A 22,303-nucleotide genomic window follows, 5' to 3' on the forward strand; every position below is an offset into this window, starting at 1 on the left:
AGTGAGCTCGTAAAAATGAGATTCCATTTTAAAAAAGGAATACCGCTTTACCGAGTTCAAAGGAACGTTACATCATTTGTAAAGAAACCAACTGTCAAAGAATAAAACGCAGTATTATGTAATAAGCCAGTTCGTAGTTCCTATCTGCGCATGATCAGAGGAAGGTCATTTGTACTAAAATGACATGGTGCTTTAAAATCTAATGAGATAAGCACCAACGTTGATGTCTTGAGTATTCAAATATTTTTTTGACTTGTGTTTTTCATTTACATCCGAAAACAACAACAATGCGTCCACGAACGACTGGTATTTCACACTTTGCCAAGTTCAAAGTAGGAATGCAACAAACACCTTCATAAAGTGTTCGTTGGTGTGCTATTCTAGTCACCTGGTCTATCCATTTTTTTCATCCTGCTATGTTAGGCATGCTTACATAATATCTTGCTTTGTAATCTGCCTTATCATAATGAAAGAAATGATAGGTCATTTGAATCAAATGATTTGATCAAATTTGTCCATGAAGTAACTACGAACTGGTCTATTGGAATTCCACGCGTGATACACTATTGTACATGACATGATGATTTTATACCTGCATGTACCCTGAACGCATGCGAAAGAGGAATATACGGTTTGGTCCCCAATACCATAATTTCATCAAGGATGAATTGTATTTTCATTCATTCATTTCTGTTCGTTTAAAAAAAAGCAATAAGAGTAAAAATGCAATATAGGATACATAACAAATCCGTCTAAATATCAAAAGAGATGATCTTAACCTTGTTTGTTGATATATGAACGAAGATCACCATTAGGCATGTAATCCATAAGGATGAAGCCTTTACGATTGGTTAGAAGTACCTCAATCACTCCTAACTGAAGTCACAGAAGAAAAGAAAAAAAAATAAAAGGGGTAGAGAGTGGAAGGATGGAACAGAGGGGGAGAGAGAGATGGTAGAAAGATAATTGTCGAAAGGAAAAGAGCAAGTTAATTCGTGGAGAAAGAAACTTCAGTTGAGGAATGATAAATACAATACAATACAATACCGATTTTCGTTAGTGCTTTCGTCTTCAGATCTTTGTACATTCTTGTTTTAATATATAAATGACAAAGCTTGCCCGACTGTTTTAAGTTAACTCACTTTTCTAGAATGTGAAGTACAACAACAAACAATATGCAAATCATCAATATAAACTTTAACATGGTAAGGGTTAGTTTTGTTAAAAGGTCACAAGGCCACGAGAACGACCAGAATATAGGCTGGAAAAAACACGTGTTAGTGATGTTTTGATTTGATGAGTGTTTCTTACATTTTCATTGTTGTTAATGGCAGTCTAATATGATTTCGGATGTATATAAAAGCGTTTTACTATTACAAATCGATTACTGATTATCAATATTGAGCAAAGCATGGAACCAATATTACATCACTCACCACATGATCATGACAAAGTTTCTTGAGGATGAGAATCTCGCGCGGGAAGAATTGTTTCTTGACGATGTCGGGAGCTTTCAATTTACAGAAGATCTTCATGGCATAGTCACAGTTCCGCTTCTTACTGTAAACCTTCTTCACCTTCATTAATGAGAAAAATATCTGATCATATTTTTTTTTCATTAAGGAGGGAGCAGGTACAACGCATATACTTTTATAAGTTTTTTTCTCTGATATTTGTTTGTTAAATTCATCTGGTAGTGGTACGATGCAGTGTCTTAGATATTATTTCATGATGTGCATAATGTATACGAGTTTAAGAAATTTGTTCGAATTATTTTTTACAATTGTTACTTTGTATAAACTGCATTTAATGAAATTTGATTTGAGAGAAAAACAATAAAACATCTTTTAAAAAATTGTTGCATTTATCTCTACAATTTGCTATGCTTATTTTCATTCTTCAATTAGCAAAAATGTCCCAAATTGAAACGAGATGTTATTAGTTCCTGCAAAGACGAAAGCGTAGTTCTCCAGTGGATTACTGCCAATTTTAATGCAAGATTATCATTCACAGGGTGTAATTTTACCGTAGGCCTATATAGGTTTAGAAATTATGATATTGATATGTTTTGTGATAAGAATAATCTCAGTCGCTCTGTTGGATAGTCAGAAAGGCGATGCGCATACCTTTACCTTCTGAACAAGGTAATGATGAGGGTGATGATGATGATAGTGGTGATGATGATGATGGTGGTGATGATGATGATGATGGTGATGATGATGATAGTAATGATGATGGTGATAATGATGGTGATGGTAGAAGTGGTGGTGGTGATGATGGCAATGATGATAATGATGGTGATGATGATGATAGTGATGATGATAATGATGATAGTGGTGATGGTGGTTATAGAAGTGGTGGTGGTGATGATGGTGGCGGAGATGATGACGATGATGGTGGGTGTGACGGTGACCGTGATGATGATGGATATGTTGACGGTGATATCTATGACAGTGACTGTGATGATGATGAAAATGGTGGTGATGGTGGTGATGATGCCTTATGGGAAATAAGTTTCATTTATTTATGAAAAACTAATTTGCTTTTCTTGGTTTGCTTTTCTTGGAATCTTGGGTGCACAGTAATAATTTCTCACCTTAAAGTATTGTCCTCTCCCAATAGTCTCTCCCATCACGAGGTCTAATCCAAGTGTATCTAGGGGCGACACTTTCTTATTCGGTAAATATATGTTTCCTTTCTTGGTTAAACTCGGCACCTCATCGGTATACAGTACTTGATCATTTCCGCGTGGTTCCATCTCCTTTTCTTCCTTATTTTTACGTTTTTCTTCATTACTCATGTTTTTTTAAATATTTTTTAAATTCATTTTAAAAAATAAATGTACTTTAAACAATAGACATCATATCAAAAACTTGATTTTGATATTTGTTTTAAGACTTTTCTTGGTGTACGTAATGAGATTGCTATTTGCTGTGTTGGCGTACGTAGCCGTGATTGTGGGTGAAGTAACGCGTTTGTTGCGTCACAATACAGACAGCTGATCGTTGCGCAGATTGCACTGTTACGCCATTTTGCGCAATCAATGATGGGCATTGTGTGTGCGTGTCACTGACCTACTTGGTGTGTGTGTGTGTGTGAGTTTGAGTTTTGTCAGACGTGTGTCAATCAGGGCAGTGTTTCATCAACATTTTTGTCTGAAAAGTTGTCAGATCTGACATCTTTCTTAGATTTTGATTGGCTGAGAGGCACTGTTACTGTGGTAACTGTCGGATATTATGTGACTTGTCAGATAAAACGTCCGACAAGTCCTTTCATGAAACGCTCCCCAGATTTGATTATTTACGTCTGGGACCGACCTTTAACGTCACCATCCGAAAGACGTGACCAGGGCTCGAACCGCTGCGCTGCATCAATTTGTAACTTCCCCACATAGCTTGGATTACAGGCGCACGCCACAACGCCCAGTTGTGGTGTGTGTTCGGGATTAATATGATATTTTGATCTTCAATATTTTGTGGATGTCGATCGGTGTTCATAGATGGGGGGGAGGGGTGACTGACACAATTCTGTCCTCTGTGCGATTTTTTTTTTAGTTTGAGAGGTTGGTGGGCCATTGGTGCAACGAGTATAATTTTTAGGGGGCTGACAATCATGGCATTAAGGGCAAGGTTCTTTGAAAGCCGTGAGTTAGCGACGTGAGCGAGCAAAAACAAATCTAATTTTGTGATATATTTTGACATGATGTTTAAAAAATATATACCTCGCGGGTTTATATTCCTTTTATCCTTTCTTTGTCTTGTATTTTTGAATTCATTTATATATCTATTTATTATTATTAATATTTTTTTCTTTTTATTTATTCATTTATTTAATATATTTATTCATTATTATCATTATTATTATTATTATTTTTTTTTGGGGGGGGGAGTCCATGATCCCAAGCGCCACATCTGCACGCCAAGGGGGTGGGGGAGGTTGTTAGCTTTATAGTACAGGTACTATGTACCTGTACTAGATCAATAATGAAAACGCGAAGCGCAAGATGATTTTTTTTATTTTTTTGAAAGATTAACCTCAATATGAGCTGTTTTGAGGACTCCGGTAGGATTCCAAGGTTATTTCACTTTCAAGCACTCTTTGCGATTTAAATTCCCATTTCTTTCGTATGTTCCTCACTTATTTTATATCATGAACCAAGATGAAGAACAAAAATTAAGTGATATTCAAACGGGTGGTAAAATAAACGGGACACACCCCATGCGCTTGGTTTCGTGGAGGGGTTAAGCGCCTCTGGAAGTCTCACCTACATTACGCGATTCAATGTAGCAGCAGTGCTGACTTTGAGAACTACTATAAAATAACTATTCACAAAAAACACCATTCATATAATGATACAATACAACATTCACCGACCCTAATTGACATTTGACCTTGATCATGTGACCTGAGACTTGTCAGTGACACTTGATTACCCCAATGTCCACATTTCATAAACTATATCCATAAGCTTTGAAAGTTATGACATTTCAATATTTATATCCAACATGGCCAAAATTCATTGGCCCGTATTCTGCAGTCGGGTTTAACTTAAACTCAGGTTTAAAGTTGTGGTTTAAGTATGGAAAGCCAATTGCTACATAAATCACTAATAGTAAAGATATCATACTCAGCTCATTTGGCTCTCAGATCATTCATAATTGTCTAGGAAGTATAAATAGATGATTGTCTTCACCATCGATGAATCAGAAAAGAGCACAGTGAAAAATTAGAAACATACAACTTAATAAAAATTTTGTCACTTTTGGCTTCCTATAATTTTAGTACAGAGTTAGACCATGGTCTAAGTTAAACCTGACTTCAGAATACGGGCCTTTGTCCTTAAATGACCTTTGACTTTGGTCATGTGACTTGAAACTTGTACAAGATGTTCAGTTATATTTGATTACTCTTATGGCTAAGTTTCATAAATTAGGTCCCTATACTTTTGAAGTTTTAATGACATTTCAAAAACTTAACCTTCGGTTAAGATTTTGATGTTGATTCCCTCAACATGGTCTAAGTTCATTGACCCGAAAATACTTTTGACCTCAGTCGTGTGACATCAAACTCTGGCAGGTTGTTCAGTGATAATCATTATGTCCAAGATTCATGAACTAGGCCCATACACTTTCTAGATTATGGCGGCATTTCGAAAACTTAACCTTCGGTTAAGATTTGGTGTTGACGACGACGCCACCGCCGTCGGGAAAGCGGCGCCTATGGTCTCGCTCTACTATGCAAGCGAGACAAAACGTATGAGTTTTTACGGCTTCAGCAGCTCTATACGTCGCTTTATCAATCCACAAATAAAATTTGCAAACCTAAATGCTTGAAATAAAGAAATGACATAATCCCGTAATTATCCATTAAATTCCCTTTTGCAATCTTAATTAGATATGAACGTAGAACATCGACAAACCTTTCTCGTCGTAATGAATTGATTTTTTTTCAACTCGTTTTAAATACGTTTCGCATAGTGATAGAAACATGGGCACATATCCCTTGGACAAACGGGGTCATGCCTCCTATTTTTTTTCCGAGGGACGCCCTTCTTTCAATTTAAAATCTTAAATTTTTAAAGATATATTTTTGTGGAATCTAAAAGTCAAGTCGAAAAATAAATGTGACTCTTTCTTCGGGACGTTTCAAGCCGTTTCTGTTTATTGAGTTTGAACGCGCACTTTATGAAAATATTACGGTTTCAAATAGAGTGTAATCTGACCAATATAATTTTTATACTAAAATTGATGAAAAATAAATTAAATTAGGTCCCTATACTTTTGAAGTTTTAATGACATTTCAAAAACTTAACCTAAACTTAACCTGAAATCTGACCAATAGAATTTTTATACTAAAATTGATGAAAAATAAAGAATTGAAGTTCTACTTTATTGTTTTAGTCAGGTTAGTTAATCAGATGTATATATTGCCATGAGTATGCAGTGAGCTGATGTCTCAACTTTTCCCTTTTAAAAATCATTTGTCATACGCATCCTCAATAGTATTTGACGAAAATTAATACTACAGCAATGATGATCTTAGATAATCAATCCATTCGGCTTCAGGAGCTAAATTGTCCACATGGGCAATGAATCCCAGGGCGATATCAGGATATTTTAATAGGGAGATGGGGGGGGGGGTGGGAATGATCAAAAGGTGCATGAGTAGCATGACATCACATTTTTTTTCTCAATCAAATTATAGGGTTATTGTAGAATTCCACAGCCCACGCATTTCCTTTTGTATTCCCTTCTTCCCCATGCATTCCCTTTTCTTCACTCTTCTCTTTTTTTTTTCTTCAGTACTAGAAATATCATAAATGGGTGGGGGTCATCCACCCAGCGCCACCCTGGATGAATTAATCTTAACTTTACAGAAAAAGGGGAGGGTTGGGTGCGCCACGTCGCTCTGTGCAAGCATTGCAGGTGATTGCACGCAACTCACCCGCAACATAGTTCTGAGCTTGCTCAAAACTTCTCTGCGTGTAAATCAGACCTGCATGGGACCTGAAGGTAGCAAAAGTTAGTGGTTACCCTATCAAAGTCAAATGCGGGGCTGATACGGAACGATGTAAAAGGGCCTAGGAGAGGGGAAGGTCAATGTGAGAGTAATAGTGAGCAAGAGAGAAGAGACGAGGGACAGAGTGAGGACAAGAAAGAGAGAGAGAGAGGGGGGGAGGGAAAGATCAAGAGACAGGTCCAACGACAGTGACAGCAATGTAGAGACAAGGAGAGAGAGAGAGGGGGGGAGGGGGGAGGAAAAACAAGAGCGCCTCTGGCAGTCTCGCCTGCATTACACGATTCAATATAGCAGCTGATTTGACTTTGAAAACGACATTAGATTATAATACTGGTAATTATTCACGAAAATACCATTCACGTGAAAATAAAATAAAATGTTCTTCGACCTTAAATGGCACTTGACCTTGATCATGTGACTGAAGACTTGTGCAAGATGGTCAGTGATTGCCCTTATGTCCACATTTCATAAACTAGATAATAAACTTTCAAAGTTATGGCAATTTATCAAATACCCCCAACACAGCCAAAGTTCATCAATCTTGGTCATGTCATGTGACCAAACTTTCATGGACTAGATCCATATTCCTTCGAAGTTAAAATATTTCAAAACTTGACCTTGGTTAAGATTTAATTTTGATTCCCCAAAATAATCTAAGTTCATTGACCCTAAAGTACCTTTGACCTTGGTAATGTGACCTCAAACACAGCCAAGTTCATCAATCTTGGTCATGTCATGTGACCAAACTTTCATGGACTAGATCCATATTCCTTCAAAGTTAAAATATTTCAAAACTTGACCTTGGTTAAGATTTCATTTTGATTCCCCAAAATAATCTAAGTTCATTGACCCTAAACTACCTTTGACCTTGGTAATGTGACCTCAAACTCAGGATGTTCAGTAATACTTGATAACCCTTATGTCCACGTTTCATAAACTAGGTCTATATACTTTCTAAATTATGATGACATATGAAATATTTAACCCTAGGTTTAGATTTAAAATGTTGACGACGCTGCCACCATCGTCGCCGCTGCCGGAAAAGGGGCGCCTCTACTAGTCTGAGAGTGACTATAAAAATGTGCATCTTACTGTACAGACCAGTAAAAGAAAGTTTACAAGATCAAAAAGAAGGAATAGCATAATACTGAGTACTTTGTCTTTTTATTAAATTTATATGCCAGCATAACCATTATCTATCTTTGAAATAACCAAATACATACTCTGTTAAACATTCATATTCAATATTCATAAGAATTAGAATTAAGGAATACAATGCCATGTATTATTATCAACATATTCCCTATACACTGCAAAAACTCTGGTGTTGATTTAACACCAGCCCGGAATCTATATGTCCACACCAGAGAAGTGTTAAACAACACCAGTTTCGTTTTGGTCTAACACCAGATATGTGTTTATATAACACCAAGTATTAAAACAGCATCGGTTTGATACAAAACTGGTGTTGTTTCAATACTTCTCTGGTGTGGACATATATAGATTCTGGGCTGGTGTTAAATCAACACCATAGTTTTTGCAGTGTAGTGTTATTGAAATCAATTCCGACACACATCAATTAATGAAACATAAGCATGTCAATCAGAAGACAAGACAGATTTAGCTCATCGTTTTCAAAAATGATTTCTATTTGGTATACTATAGAAATGAAAAAGAGAATAAAGAGATTTGTCATAAATACATGTCAAAAATATCAACAGACATTGAGACCACAATTATGGAGTTTGACTTGCATCTTTCCTTCTATGTGAATCAATAATCTGACTATTTATATTCAAGTAACAGCACACATGAAATGTACATTTTTCATATGCCAATAGCCTTATTACAACAAAATAATTGCACAAAGTTTATTCACCTTTATATTGGTAACATCCACCATGAGGCAGTGCCCGGTTTTATCAGTCAGTTGATAATAATATCATTTATACAATTTCAATTCAATTCAATTCGGCTTTATTAATAAAAATACTAATCAAAAAGTCTGAAGACTCACAATGTGAGTTCACAATCAAAAGCATAAAATATAACAGATGAAATACATAACATGCAGAGACCATTAGTGAACCAATTACACAAAGAAGAAATGTATGAAAATACAATAACATTATAACAAAGTGAAATTAAAATGAGCAAATGTATATAATGAAACAGATTTCATTCTTTAAAAAAATGGACAGGCAAGTAGGTGTGGAACAGAAAAGAGGAGCAAGCATGGCAAGGGTGAGAAAAGAAAGGGGAATGAAACAAGGATACAAGAAAGAAGAAATAATGGGAAGGAGAAAAAAGTTCAGACTCTTGCAATAAAAATAAAAAAGCATTATTAATAAACAATAAATTACAGATATTACAAATATTACATGAATATCGTGACATATGATATATGCCATAAGAGGATAGCATTACATAGAAATAAAAAAGGGAAAAAAGTGACATGATGGTGATTATAATAGACGTTAGAATGAGAAGAGCAGGAGGAAGAGATAAAGAGAGATACAGAAAGAGAGAAAGAGGAGGGTCAGACAGAAACTGAAAAAGGACATCATAATTATCTGTTCAATGTACATGTAGGTTACAAAGTTTGAAGTATATATGATTTCAGTTCAAATGAACCCCCCTTGCTTTTGATTGGAGAGATTTACTATTTGTACAATATAATTCTACCATTATTCATCATTTGATGGAGCACTGGTAACATTCCCAAATCATGTTTCATATATTAGAAATGAAAACCGTTAATTTATCAGAGGATAATCAATATTTTTAAATGCAAGACCCAAATTTTCACACCTCTATGCTGAAAAATACTTGTTTTCCTATTTAATAACTCACAGATACTACAGCTCTCATACCCATCCATCCCAACGTGTTCTTTTGAACATTTCTGACAAAGATTTCAACAGGGGCTGCGGAATGATTTTGAAAGTTGGGGGGGGCTGACCATGCAAAAAAAAATCACAATTAGATGGTCATTTTTATGTTTTAACACAGTTTTTTAAAGAGTGGGGGGTGAGGCTGAAAGTCACCCAGCCCCACCCCATTTCCACAGCCCCTATTCAAGTCATATTAAACTCTTTATTTTTAGCTTTTACTACATAATCCCTGGTTTTAACAATGTAATGCTTGATACAAGCACATTGATATAATTCAGTTAATAGATTATTTCAGTTATGAATAAACAAAATGGAAAAACAGTTCTCTCTGCCTTCAGCAATGTACAAAGCGTCAAGGGTGACCTGACGTCCCGGATTTCAAGGGACAATACCGTATCTATCCGTACCAGAATAATCAGGAATTTATGCATATAGGAATCAAAAGGAAAAGGGATGAAATAGTTTTCTGAAAATTATGCCAAAATTGGACTATTTTGTTATTACGAAGGTAAAAAATTTGTGCTTGTTCGCTTTGCTCCCTCAGAGTTCTTTTTTTAAAAGAAATTTTGTCCTCAATGCCATGTGCATACCTCTGAAAATACTAGCTCACTACACCTCTGATCTGACCAGTATTTTAAATGTCCAAATCTGGGTCAGAAAAACACAAGGGGCCCATTTCACAAAGGACTTGCAACTGTTGTAACTTTGCCATCATGGCAACTGCCATGGAAACATTGATTGTGATTGGCTGCTGAGCCCTGTTACCATGGCAGTTGCCATAATGGCAAAGTTAAACCAGTTACAAGTCCTTTATGAAACAGACCCAAGGTTAGCAATTGATCATACACTTGATTTTCACAATTGATTGTACATTGTAGTCAATGGAATCAATTGTAGAAAAATGTTCTATGATCATTGCTAAGCTTTGTGTTACCCTGGCACCATTAGCACATGAATTAGAAAAGACTTTACGCAATTGTATAATTCTTATTCACAGTATCAGTTATTAGTACTGTAACATCTGGGATAGGGTCAACCGGTCAAGAAAATACCCAGAGAATAATACATACATTCTATTAAAAGCAAAAAGTCCAAATGTATATCATTTAAAAGAATATGCAAAAATGCAAAGATGAATATTAAACTGAAGCACATCAAAATCATTGACAGCAATATGGCAATAAGAAAACACAGCAACAAGTAGTAGAATCATGTACAAATGATACACTATTGCTTTGTATGAAATTATTTGCAATTTCAACCCACCCATCAACGAGTGAGCACCTCAAACATTGTAACGTCAGTCAGACCTGAATCTGCATGATTTATTGTAGCAATGATACAGCAACATGAATAGCATTATATTTATTATCAAATTAGGATATCAAACATGTTACCAAAACAATCAATCAATCTCTTGTTATGCCTGTTCAATGAAAATGTCAGAATGTTAGAAACATAGCCCACTTCAAAACAATAACTATGGGAACATGACAGTATTAAAATTAACCCAAAGCTAACCAATGAAAAAAAAGAGAAAATAGAGGAACCCAACTAAACTGCTGTAACCCAATTGACAAGATAAACCAATGAGAAAGAACTAGGATGAGGAGGAAAGGGTAAATGACCAGGGTGATTATGTAGTGAAGAATGTTCAACAAACGAATCAGATGAGGATGGAAAGAATGAGCACATCCTTACAGGAAAGGAATGAAGATGACTGAAGAAGTAGGAAGGATACCGACAGATGCCATGAATAAGAACACAAGTATCTACTGAAAAGCTAACTGAAATACCTACCAAGTTGAACTGAACAGATGTCAAACAAAAGCAAAATGTGGACAAGAAGAACAAGGACTGGCACTGCTTTAATTCCATTGCCATCAAGAATAGGGTAGCATTTCCTGTCAAACATTAGGAAGCCAACTACCACCATGCAAAAGCCTGCTTAGAGGCTATGGTATCTTCAATGTAGCTTCCAAGATTGGAAGACTACATGTCTCTCTGGTAAATTATGATCACACAGGCCGGGTGTCTGATGATGAGTGAAGGTTTAATTCAGAGAATTCCAATATCACAGTCTTCCAACTGAATCGTTACAGAATGTGTCCCTGAATTAAGGTTATAAGACTGCGATACTGGAATTCATCTCAGTGTAAGAATTTTTTAATGATAGTATATTTATTATCATTATTACTATTTTATTACATTTAACATATAGCATAATTGTTCAGAGAGGTCTGTAATTTGTCAACAAATAAATTGTTGTGTCTTGCAAGTTTTTGTTTATATTCTTTTTATTTGCATTCCTGCAGAATATCTCTCAATACCAGCCACTAGAGGCTATGCTATGTTGGAAGTTAATAACACATCATTGTATTCCAAAGGAGAAGTGGCTGAATGTGGCAAGGGCTGCACTGGTGACTTCTAGAAAGACACTGTTCATCCTGTAACTACATGCGAATCAGGTGACCAGAAACGCACACGATGGAATTAAATAACTCATAAAGACGTTTCTATGTTCAGGGCTGACGGTTTGCATCTGGCCGAGGAAGGGCTGGATAGATTTATCGTCGAACTCAAATCTGGCTTGTCTTATCTTAGATGAGTATTTTATGCATTTCCCTGCTGTTGCTCCTGGGGGCCGACTCCTGACCGTCCAAGGTTATTTGCATTGGAAGCATGTGAGGTGTTTTTTTGGACGGTAAGGAGCCGGCACCATTGGAGTGATTGCAGGGGCATGGCTATCTTTGCTGACATTTGCTGTTTTGTGTTTAAACTTGAGTATGACGATGTTATTATGTACATGTACGGGGTGTTTAATGTTAAGGTAATATGAGACCCCCCCCATTTGTGGTTTCAATAAGGAAGAATTTTAAGCTGTCATCAGTGTATGAACAGGCATATGACTATTTAAAAAAAAAAAAAAAAAAGGTGTTCTTTGGTTGGGGTTTATTGAATACATTCTATTGAACCATTTGGAGTGTTTTTGGCAGCGATCATATATAAATATATTCTCGTTTGGTGGTAATTTGGCAATTATGTCGCCTAAAACACGTTTTTCATAGAATAAGAGTAGGGTATTCATTCCCATGCCAGGCAAGGCATGTGGATTTTAATTATGTCCTCATGTTATGTAATTTGCAGGTCCCCACTCGGTACCTACATGAGGGGGACCTATTTCTACATACAATTTTTAAGAACGTTGTTAAGCTGAAGTGTCACGCTTAAAGTTTAATCTTTAATAGCCTCACCTGATCTTGAAGGCAGGGAGGCTGGTCTATACATGGTCATCCATTTATTTCTATATGCTATACATGTAATTGTGTCATCTGTAATCAACCGATAGCTTAGTTACTAGCTGTACTGGCATTCCGGGCCGGCTAGCAGGGAACCAGTGGGTAAACGGCAATGAATTTAAACCCTGAATTTAGGAGGGGGCCTTCTAGCCGGGGGTTTAAGGCAAAGAAAGGAGATGTGTCAATAAGTTTGACTGATGTAATTTGAAGATGATCAGACTGCAAAAAAACTAGGGCATATCAAATCAAGGTACTAACGGATGATTTGTTTTTCTGTTCCAATCATCAAAAAGCAAAAACAGAATTCTGCCCTGTAGTTTGGTTTTTGAAAACACAAAAATGAGCCACAACAATGAAAATGTGTTGTGATTTCGTTTTTGTAGATCAAAGACCGAAAATTGAAATCAGAAATACTCTGGGCTTTTTTCTGATTTCTCATTCTTAATTTGTGTTTTTATATATCAAAAACAAAACCAGAACAAAAACACAAAAAGCGAAAACAAAATCGCAAACTCGCTTTCCACTTCCTGCTCTCTGGTTTTGTTTTTCGCACAGCCAACAGCGAAATCCACTCATCTCTGAGATGTCCTTTCATTCAGAGCGCCCTCTATGTTTTTGATCATTATACATGCATGTGTGTGCGTTGAGCTAGATAGAGATGACCACGTGCAACAAACTTTCTATTTGACAATGTGGATTTTTACTAGAGATAAAGATAACATTTTCTCGCATTTTTTTTCAAGGATAAACAATTTACAGTGTAACATGCCGATGCAAATTGTCAAAATCTTGGAAAACTCTTCAAGGTCAGTGTTAATGTATTTGAATAGAATTTTAAGTGAAGTCAAAGTCTAGAAAAGCGTAAAGTGTAACGTTTTATTTTTTTGACCACAGATTGAACATGGCGTCAACTCAGTGCAGACCAGGACCATACTCAAAGAGAATTACTGAATGAGTACTGTCGTTGTTGTTGAGACAAGGCCACCAAATGTGGACAGGAAACCTGATCATAATGAGCTTTATACTGATACCATTCTGGATGTGCTTTCTCTGGATCTACATGGTGAAGATTTGAACATCTATCCGCCTTTCATTTGCAAGAATTGTGAGCGGAACTTTGCACGCTTTTGAGCCCAGAAAAGGAAGAGGAGAGTCTTTACAGTGAACATTCCATTGCATGAATTCCAGGCACATGGTAACAACTGCCAAATTTGCAAGGATAAAGACGATGGCCATGGAGATAGTGTTCTCAATTCTTCTGTAGAAGAAACAGCAGGACAAGGTCTCTCCACAAGTAAGCAGCCAGACCGGACACTGTTTTTCTCTGTATGAAGGGGGAGTCCTTAACAGTCCCAAAGTGCTCGACTGTTTTTAATGATTGCACATGGCACTTGTCAGTAGTAGGAAAATTGTTGGAATCTAGACATGACATTCTGAAAGGTTTCCTGTCAGTTCTCAATGAGCAATGAATCTAAAGTTTTAGGGGCAAGATATGTCATAAAAGGGCTAAATCAATTCAAAAACGCTTTGAGCGAAGGAAGCAACCGAGCCAAAAATTGCATTTTTACAATTGCGTTCAAACGCGGAGACTGGAGATGGGTAATCTGTCTCCAGTACTGGTTGCTGCGAAGCACCTTCGAAGATCCCGATTGGGTATTGCAAAACATTCCCAATATCGAGGGGCGCCATAATGTGTCCGAGGAGGGGATGGACGAGTGGTCAATTCCCCCAGATAGGGACTAACCCAGCAGGACGAGGAAGATTATGAGGAGCATGTAAAGAGGATCGGGTGTGGGCAGCCACAGATGCTGTAGTCTTGCTCCACTCTTTGTTCATGTGCCGGTCAGCAACCAAGATGTCAAAATTGGCATTTGAATGCTCGACTGTTAAGCAACATGGTTTGCATTCAGACGCGGAGACTGGAGATGGGTAATCTGTCTCCAGTACTGGTTGCTGCGAAGCACCTTCGAAGATCCCGATTGGGTATTGCGAAACGTTCCCAATATCGAGGGGCGCCGCAATGTGCCCGAGGACGGGATGGACGAGTGGTCAATTCCGCCGGATAGGGATGAAGAGCTATGGAGCCCAGGTGCAGAGATTCCGCCTCCGAGGCCCTATCAAGACTGTGGCCAGCGAGGCAGGCAGGGCGATGGGTTTCGCAGCTCGGCCTGATATGCTGATGTTGCGGCAGGCAGGTGGGGTGGAGTGTCCCGCCCACCTGCATCACCCAGCACGGCGGCAGGAGGAAAGTCAGCAGAGCAAAGATGCTTGCCCTACTCCAAACGTGTAGGCTCAGAGTGGCACAGCAGGAGCAAAGCACAGTGAAAGTGCTCACCCAACTCCCAATGCCCCCACTCAGAGCAGAGCATCAGAAGCGAGGCCACATGATCGCCCACGTCTAGCTTCAACTGGTAGGGTGAGCAGTCCTCGAGAGGAAAGGTGGGGCGAGTTTTCCAGGCCACCTCCAGGACCAGCTTCCAGGCGGTCCTCAGGATGGGCAAGAATGTCCACCAGACCACACAAGGTTCAGATAAGGCGAGGAAGAGGTCCCGGAAACAGAACCGCTCCAGTAGCCGTAACCGTGGTGGGTCAGCTTAGGTGTGGAAAAGACCCATGGGTTCTACTTCCTGCCTCCAGAGGCCTTGACCCAAGGATTTCCGTAAAGCCACCTGAGTCAGAGGCAAACCCAGGAAGTAGGGCATTGTTTCTGCCGTGGAATGTGGGGCCTAGAATGCACCTCCTAGAAATAGCCAGCCAATTTCATACATAGAGCTGTTCCTCAACCAAGAAGTTTTGGTTCACATGGTACGTGAAACCAATCGATATGCGAATGCTTTCTTGACAGACGATGAAGTCACAGAATGGATAAGGGAACAACCTAATTCTAGATTCAAAAAGTGGCCCTCAAATGGAATCAGTGTGGTGTTACTCAAAAAAGTACTTGGGGCTCAGCATCAATATGGGACTCATTAAAAAGAAGCATCTTACCAACTACTGGTCGACACAACCGAGCCAGGCCACCCTGTACTTCAATGCTGTGATGCCCTTCTGGCTGTTTTCTTTGATAAACCGTATGATTCATGTTATTGATAATACAACTGAAGTTCCATGAGGTGCGGATGGCTTCGACCCCTGGCACAAAGTGCGACCCGTCCTCGATCAACTTCATCCTCGAATCATTCAAGCGTCACTATGTACCATCAGAGAATGTAAGAATAGATGAATCCATGATAAGAATGAAGAACAGGATCGTCTACATTCAGTACATGTATATGCTGAACAAAAGACATGCCAGGTTTGGCATAAAGAAATTTGAATTGTGCGACTCGAATGGCTACGTGTATCACATGGGGCTATATGCCGGGAAATAATTCGATATTGGGCATTACGAGGGCCAAGCGCACAGAGTTGTCATGACTCTCATGAGCAAGAGTCATCTCCTGAACAAGGGGTATCACTTGTATACCGACAACTTTTATACGAAGCCATACCTCGCAGAAGTATTGTTTCAGAATGATACATATCTTACAGGTGGGCATAATCACCTTTTTTCCATAAATTATTAGTAATTTACTATCCATACAATGTTATTTATCTTTTTTTGTAACAAAAAATACATTTTTGTGAAGTGCTAAGTTTGATTTTTATGATTTGGCTTACCTGCAATAATTTGAAGAAAAAATTAATATTTTTATTTTTTATACAGGGCTCCACACTAACCCATTTTTTCTACTGGTCCAACCTATTCATGTCGGACCAGTAGATACCCAGTTTTTCAAATTTTTACTGGTCCGAACCTAAAATCTACTGGTCCCCCAAAATAAAGAAAACATTAAAAAAGGCGCAAGTTTATTTGTCTAGCCTTTCGTTACCACCCCCCCCCCCCCCGCAATGAAATGAAGGAATGAAGGACAAAAAGAAAGCATGACAGAAATGAAGAAGGAAAGAAAGAAAGAAAGAAAGGAAGGATAAGGAAGGAAAGAATAAGAGAAAGGAATGGAGGAAAAGAAAGAATAAAAAAGGAAGGAAGTAAAAAAAGAAAAGGTAAAGAAAGGATAGATGTGAAGGAAGGAAAAAAGAAAGAACTAAAGGAAAGGAAGGAATAAGATGGATCAAAAATAAGAAAGAAAGAAAGGAAAAAAGAAATGAAGGAAAGAAATGAAGCAAGCAATACAGAAAGAAAGAACAAATCTGGAAAGTAGTAAAGGAAAGAAAGAAGCAATAAAAAAAGAAAGGGTTAAAGGAGAGATGGAAAGAAGGACAAAAGAAAGAAAGGGGAAGGAAGGATTGAAAGAAGGAAATAAGGAAGAAATAAAGGAAAGGTAAAATGATAGATAGAAGGAAAGAAATAAGTAAAGGAAGGGAAAGAAGGAAAGATGCAAGCAATATAAAAAAAAGAAAAGGTAAAAGAATAGATGAAAGGAAGAAAAAAAGAAAGACAGAGAGACAAAGAAAAGAAATAAAAAAAGGTAAATAAATGATTGGTGGAAGAAAGAAACAAGAAGGAAAGAAAAGGGTAAAAGGAAGGAAAGAAAGGAAGAAGAGATGAATATACTATAGGATGGATGGACTCAAGAATTAAAGAAAGAAAAATATAAAAAAGAAAGGAAGGAAGAAAGGAAGAAGGAAAGAAGAAAGGAAGGAAGGAAGGAAAGAAGGAAAGAAAGAAAGAAAGAAAGGAAGGAAGGAAGGAAGGAAGGAAGAAAGAAAGAATTAAAGAAAGAAAGAAAAAGAAATAGAGAAAAACATTTTTTTAAAGGATAGAAAGAATGAAAGAACGAATTAAAGAAAAAAAAGGGAAAAAAAAGAAAGTAACCCCAAAAATTAGGGAAGAAACAAAGAAAGATTGAAAAGAAAGAAGGAAAGAAAGATAGGAAGAAAGCTAAAACTATCATCATAAATAATTTATCAATTTCTTTTTGGCTCAATTAAAATAGCTACGAAAGAAAGTCAGAAACCAAGTGTATCAACACACACATAAATGCATATGTGGGGCTAACTTGTATTCAGACGATATCACCCGAAACCCGATCTGTTTGAACCAAACAGAAGTGAAAATTTATCCTTTTACTGCTTACAAATGACAGAGTTACTCCAATTTTTAGGAAATATGGACATTATAAGAGCCTTTCATGAGTATGAACCGCGAATTTTGACAGTTCTGTGAGAGATTTCTGCCAGAGTTTAGCTAAGCTTCGTTCGTGCAGCCAGTGAAGAATTTACCACGTGAGTTGTGTTGTTGGCTAGCTGTACACTGTACTGTATTTGCTCTAGTAGCAATTACGTGCGATTCATTCTGTGTGTATTCTGTGTGTGAATGACAGAATTTATCGGGGGGGAATGGTTTGCAGTGAATTTGACCATTTCTGGAAAAGTTATTGGCCCAACAATGGTTTATATTACTGGTCATGTCGGACCCTTAAAATCTTGCTATTTTTGAAAAAATTACTGGCCCGACAATGATATTTTTTACTGGTCATGTCGGACCAGTAAATCTTCCTATTTCCGAAAATCTACCGGCCCGACAGCCATTTTTACGGTCCGGGACCGTCGGACCGCCGCTAGTGTCGAGCCCTGTTTTATAGCTAGATTTCCCTAGCCTCCTTTCTCTCATTAAAAACAAGCAGCATAAAGATGAACGTGTAGCTTCAAGCAACTGAATTGCAGTGGTGGATCCAGGACTCACAAGGGAGGGGGGCGAAAATTTGGCCGACATAAAAAATGAAAGGTAATCGGCTAAAAAGAGGGGGCCGGTGCCAATTCGTCACCCCCCCCCCCCCCCCCCCGTATCCGCTACTGCATTGGTTTGTTTGTACTGCAGGTCCTTCATAGCATTTTCTATATAATATGTATAATGTAATGCATGAAAGTTGTGCAGTTATTAGACTGTATAATTTATCATTATATTCATAATGTTTACTCTTGTTGCATTTTTATGAATTTGAAGGTACAGTACGAGCAAACTCACGGGGCATGCCAGCTGAAATCACCAAGGCATAACTCAAAGTTGGTGAGACAACATATCGTCACAAGGGGGGCGTTCTCGCTGTGGCTTTTCACGAAAAAGCAGTTCCAAAAAAAAAAGGCAGTCATCCTCCTTAGCACTCGGTTCACCGCAGAAAATATGACAAAGGAGAAGAGGGGGGAAGGAGGTGACCAAGCCTGTTATGGTCTCTCATTAGAACAAATTCATGGGCGGTGAAGATGTGAGTGACAAAAAAGTTTGTCAAGTAGCAGCGGAGCGAAATACACATCGCTACTGGGTAAAGGTTTTTCGGCACCTCATTGATATTGCTCTCCTGAATATGTACAGGATCTACCTTCTCAATGCAGATGGTCGTAAGCTCAGCAGACACGATTTCTTGGTATCAGTTGTCGAGACTCTCTGCAGTGCCACTGACGAAGTACACCAGGCCACACCACAGCATCACCTGGTGCTTCTGTCAGGACAAAAAGAAATTGACTGCACCATCTGTAGTGATTGTAAAGGAGGCAAAAGACATAGGTCCCGCCACTGGTCCCCAGCCTGTGATGTTGGCTGCCACGAAAAGTGTGCTGCATGCCTGGACCATTACCAGGGGACAGCCCGCTGTGGTATGAAGCACAGGGTAACTGATCAGGATTAGAAAGACTTGGATTGAACTGTGAACTAAACTACTAAAGGAACATTGATGTGGGACTGATGACAAGCTCAGCTACACATATAATTGGCTTTTTAGTTTTTACACATGTGTCATTGATGTTTTACTCTACTTACCTCCATGTATGTATCTAGTATTATCATTTATTTTTTTACACATTATTAGCTATAATAGTTTTTATAGATTTTGTGAAGTACAGCCAACTCTACCGAAATCGCATAAATTGAATATCACCAAAGTCGGAGATCGATACCAATCATCTTTCTTTTATTTTCTATTGTTTTTTACCTCATATAAGTCAAATTTTCTCAAAGTCAAACCGATGTCATCTTTCCCAAGATATTTGACTAAGGCTGAGTTGAACGTAGTACAGAGAAACCCCGTTATAACAAGGTCAGTGGGACTGTATATCCAAGCTCGTTATGACAGGGTTTCACTGTACTTGATTATACAGGCCATAATCAAGTCTATCACTTGTTCATATTGCTTGCCATGTAACTTTATTTGTCTACAAGGTGCTATAGAAATATTTTATTATTTATCTGAAGAGAATTGTGTGTGTGAATTACATCATTCAGGTGATGTACTGGGGATCTTCCCAGACTACCAAAGTTCATATTTCTTGTCAAACAATTGCAAAAAAATTTGAGCAACTCCTGCTGAAACATCTTGTGCTCAGGTGATTCAATTAGGTAATTTTTTTTGTTTGAAACATGTATTGCTGTTTTGAAGCCTTGAACCTTTTTTTTGTGTGTAAAGTCACAAAACTTATCCTTGTAAACACAGCGGAACCTCGTTAAATCAGGGTTGAAAAAAAAATTAAATACAGAGGTGGGATCAGAAGCCATGGTATGAGAGTGTTTTCCTATAATAGCTGGCCTCTTTATAACAAGGTTGCACTGTACTGAGTTTGAAGACAGTAAATCACTTGGGTTTATCATGTTACTCAGGCATAATCTATTTACCTTTTTACTTCGAGAAATTCTTACAGTATGTTATGCATATATTTTCTGTTAGTGCCACATTACCTGAAATTTGTTGTTGTTATTTTGAATAGGCAAACTAGTCGGGTTTGAATATTGTTGCCTTGTAAATTTGTTTTCCTTTTTTGTTCAAAATAGAATAATTTCTTTGTTCAATCTATATCATTTAGAAAAGTAAAAGAAAGAAAGGAAAGAAAAGTTATCAGGAAATCGTGCAAGACCACCTCTCCTGCCCTGTATTAGTACGTTATCCTGACAAGCCCGCTCAAGGTGCATTTCGAGGGCGTCTCAGGAGTACAAACAAATTGTATTCCCTATTCCCGAAGTCACTAGAGGAGCAGCTTTTTAATTACACACGTAATATGGCTGACATGTTTTATGGGCTAACTCCCACTTCTTTAAGATCACTTGCTTATGAAGTTGCTGAACGCAACAATCTTAAACACCCCTTTGACAAGGTAACAAAAATGGCGGGAAAGGATTGGTTATACAGTTTCTTAAAAGTCCGGCTAGATATCCATTGTCTTTAAGGGATCCAGAACCAACCAGCTTGACAAGAGCTATAGGCTTTCGAAAATCAGAAGTAGATAAATTCTATAGGCACCTTGAAGATTTGTATGCAAAGCACAATGTTCTTGCATCAAACATTTATAACTGTGATGAAGTTGGGATGTCGACTGTGCAGAAGCCTCAAAAAGTTTATGCACAGAAAGGGGAAAAGCAAGTTGGCAAAATTGTGAGTGGGGAAAAGAAAGAGACAACAACAGCTCTCGTCTGCATAAATGCAGCCGGTAACTATATTCCACCTATGCTTATCTTCAAGAGAGTACATATGAATAACCAACTGATGAAAGCTGCTCCTCCCGATGCATTAGCTGGTACATCAAGAACAGGCTGGATTATCGCTGAGCTTTTCACAAAGTGGATGGGCCACTTTATCAAACACAGCGGTGCTTCACAAAACAACAAGGTGCTTCTAATTCTTAATAATCATGAATCACATCTAAGTATCGAAACCTACAAACTTTGTCGACAGAATGGTGTGATCATGGTTTCTTTACCACCACACACTTCTCATAGTCTGCAGCCACTTGACGTCACAGTCTTCAGTTCACTGAAAGTCGCCTACAATGAAGAGTGTGATCGATTCATGAGACTTCATCCTGGCCCAAGGATCACACAATATGAGATAGGCGGCCTGTTTAACGCCGCTTACTGCAGGGTAGCTACCATGTCCAAGGCAACCAATGGCTTTCACACTACAGGAATACTTCCCTTTAATCCTCATAGGTTCACGGAGGAAGATTTTGTTCCAGTGAATGCTGTGATGAGTTTTTTGGAAAGCTCTGAAGACGAGAATGAGGCTGAAGTACAGGATATCGACGATAGGCCTTCAGCAAGCACAATCCAGGCCAGCCAAGAAAAAAGAGAATTTGATCCTGATATTCCCGGGACCAGCGGATCCATGTCTGCCTTTGAGTTCATCAGATCTATTGTTGATGATGTAGTGGATGCTGCATTATCAAAATCCTCTGAAGAATCCAATGATCTAGAAGTGAGTGTTATTGAGGTCGCTTCTTTCCCCAAAGTGTTGCCGCGATCTAAATCTTTGAGAAAGAGAGACTGGGCAATCTGAAATACTTACATCAACACCAATCAAAGAGCGACTTCTGCAGAAAAAAGCCAATAAAGAAAAGAGGGAAGCAAAGAGCCAACAAGAGAGCGTGAAACAAAAGAACACAGCTGGAAAATACAAGTCTGCAGCACCGGGAAAAGCCAAAGGGAAAGTTCAGAAGAAGTCTACCCACAGAAAGGAGACTCCAACAGATTTTGAGGATGACGAGGAATATTTTTGTATTTTTTGTGACGAACAATATACAGACCCCCCAGAAGAGGACTGGGAAATGTGCACTGTGTGCAACAAATGGGCCCACGAGGGTTGCACGAACATTACTGGACTTGAGCGG

At 38.2% G+C, this 22,303-nt stretch overlaps 1 protein-coding gene across 1 annotated transcript; it reads left to right on the plus strand.

Moving 5' to 3' along the window:
* The first annotated feature begins 21,006 nt into the window (after positions 1-21,006).
* On the plus strand, positions 21,007-21,972 carry LOC121422665. Its single transcript, XM_041617827.1, has one exon. The coding sequence runs from the start codon at positions 21,007-21,009 to the stop codon at positions 21,970-21,972; it is 966 nt and encodes a 321-aa protein (XP_041473761.1).
* Positions 21,973-22,303: the final 331 nt, after the last annotated feature.

Source organism: Lytechinus variegatus, chromosome 10, assembly GCF_018143015.1.
Source record: "Lytechinus variegatus isolate NC3 chromosome 10, Lvar_3.0, whole genome shotgun sequence".
NCBI classification, from domain to species: Eukaryota; Metazoa; Echinodermata; class Echinoidea; order Temnopleuroida; family Toxopneustidae; genus Lytechinus; species Lytechinus variegatus.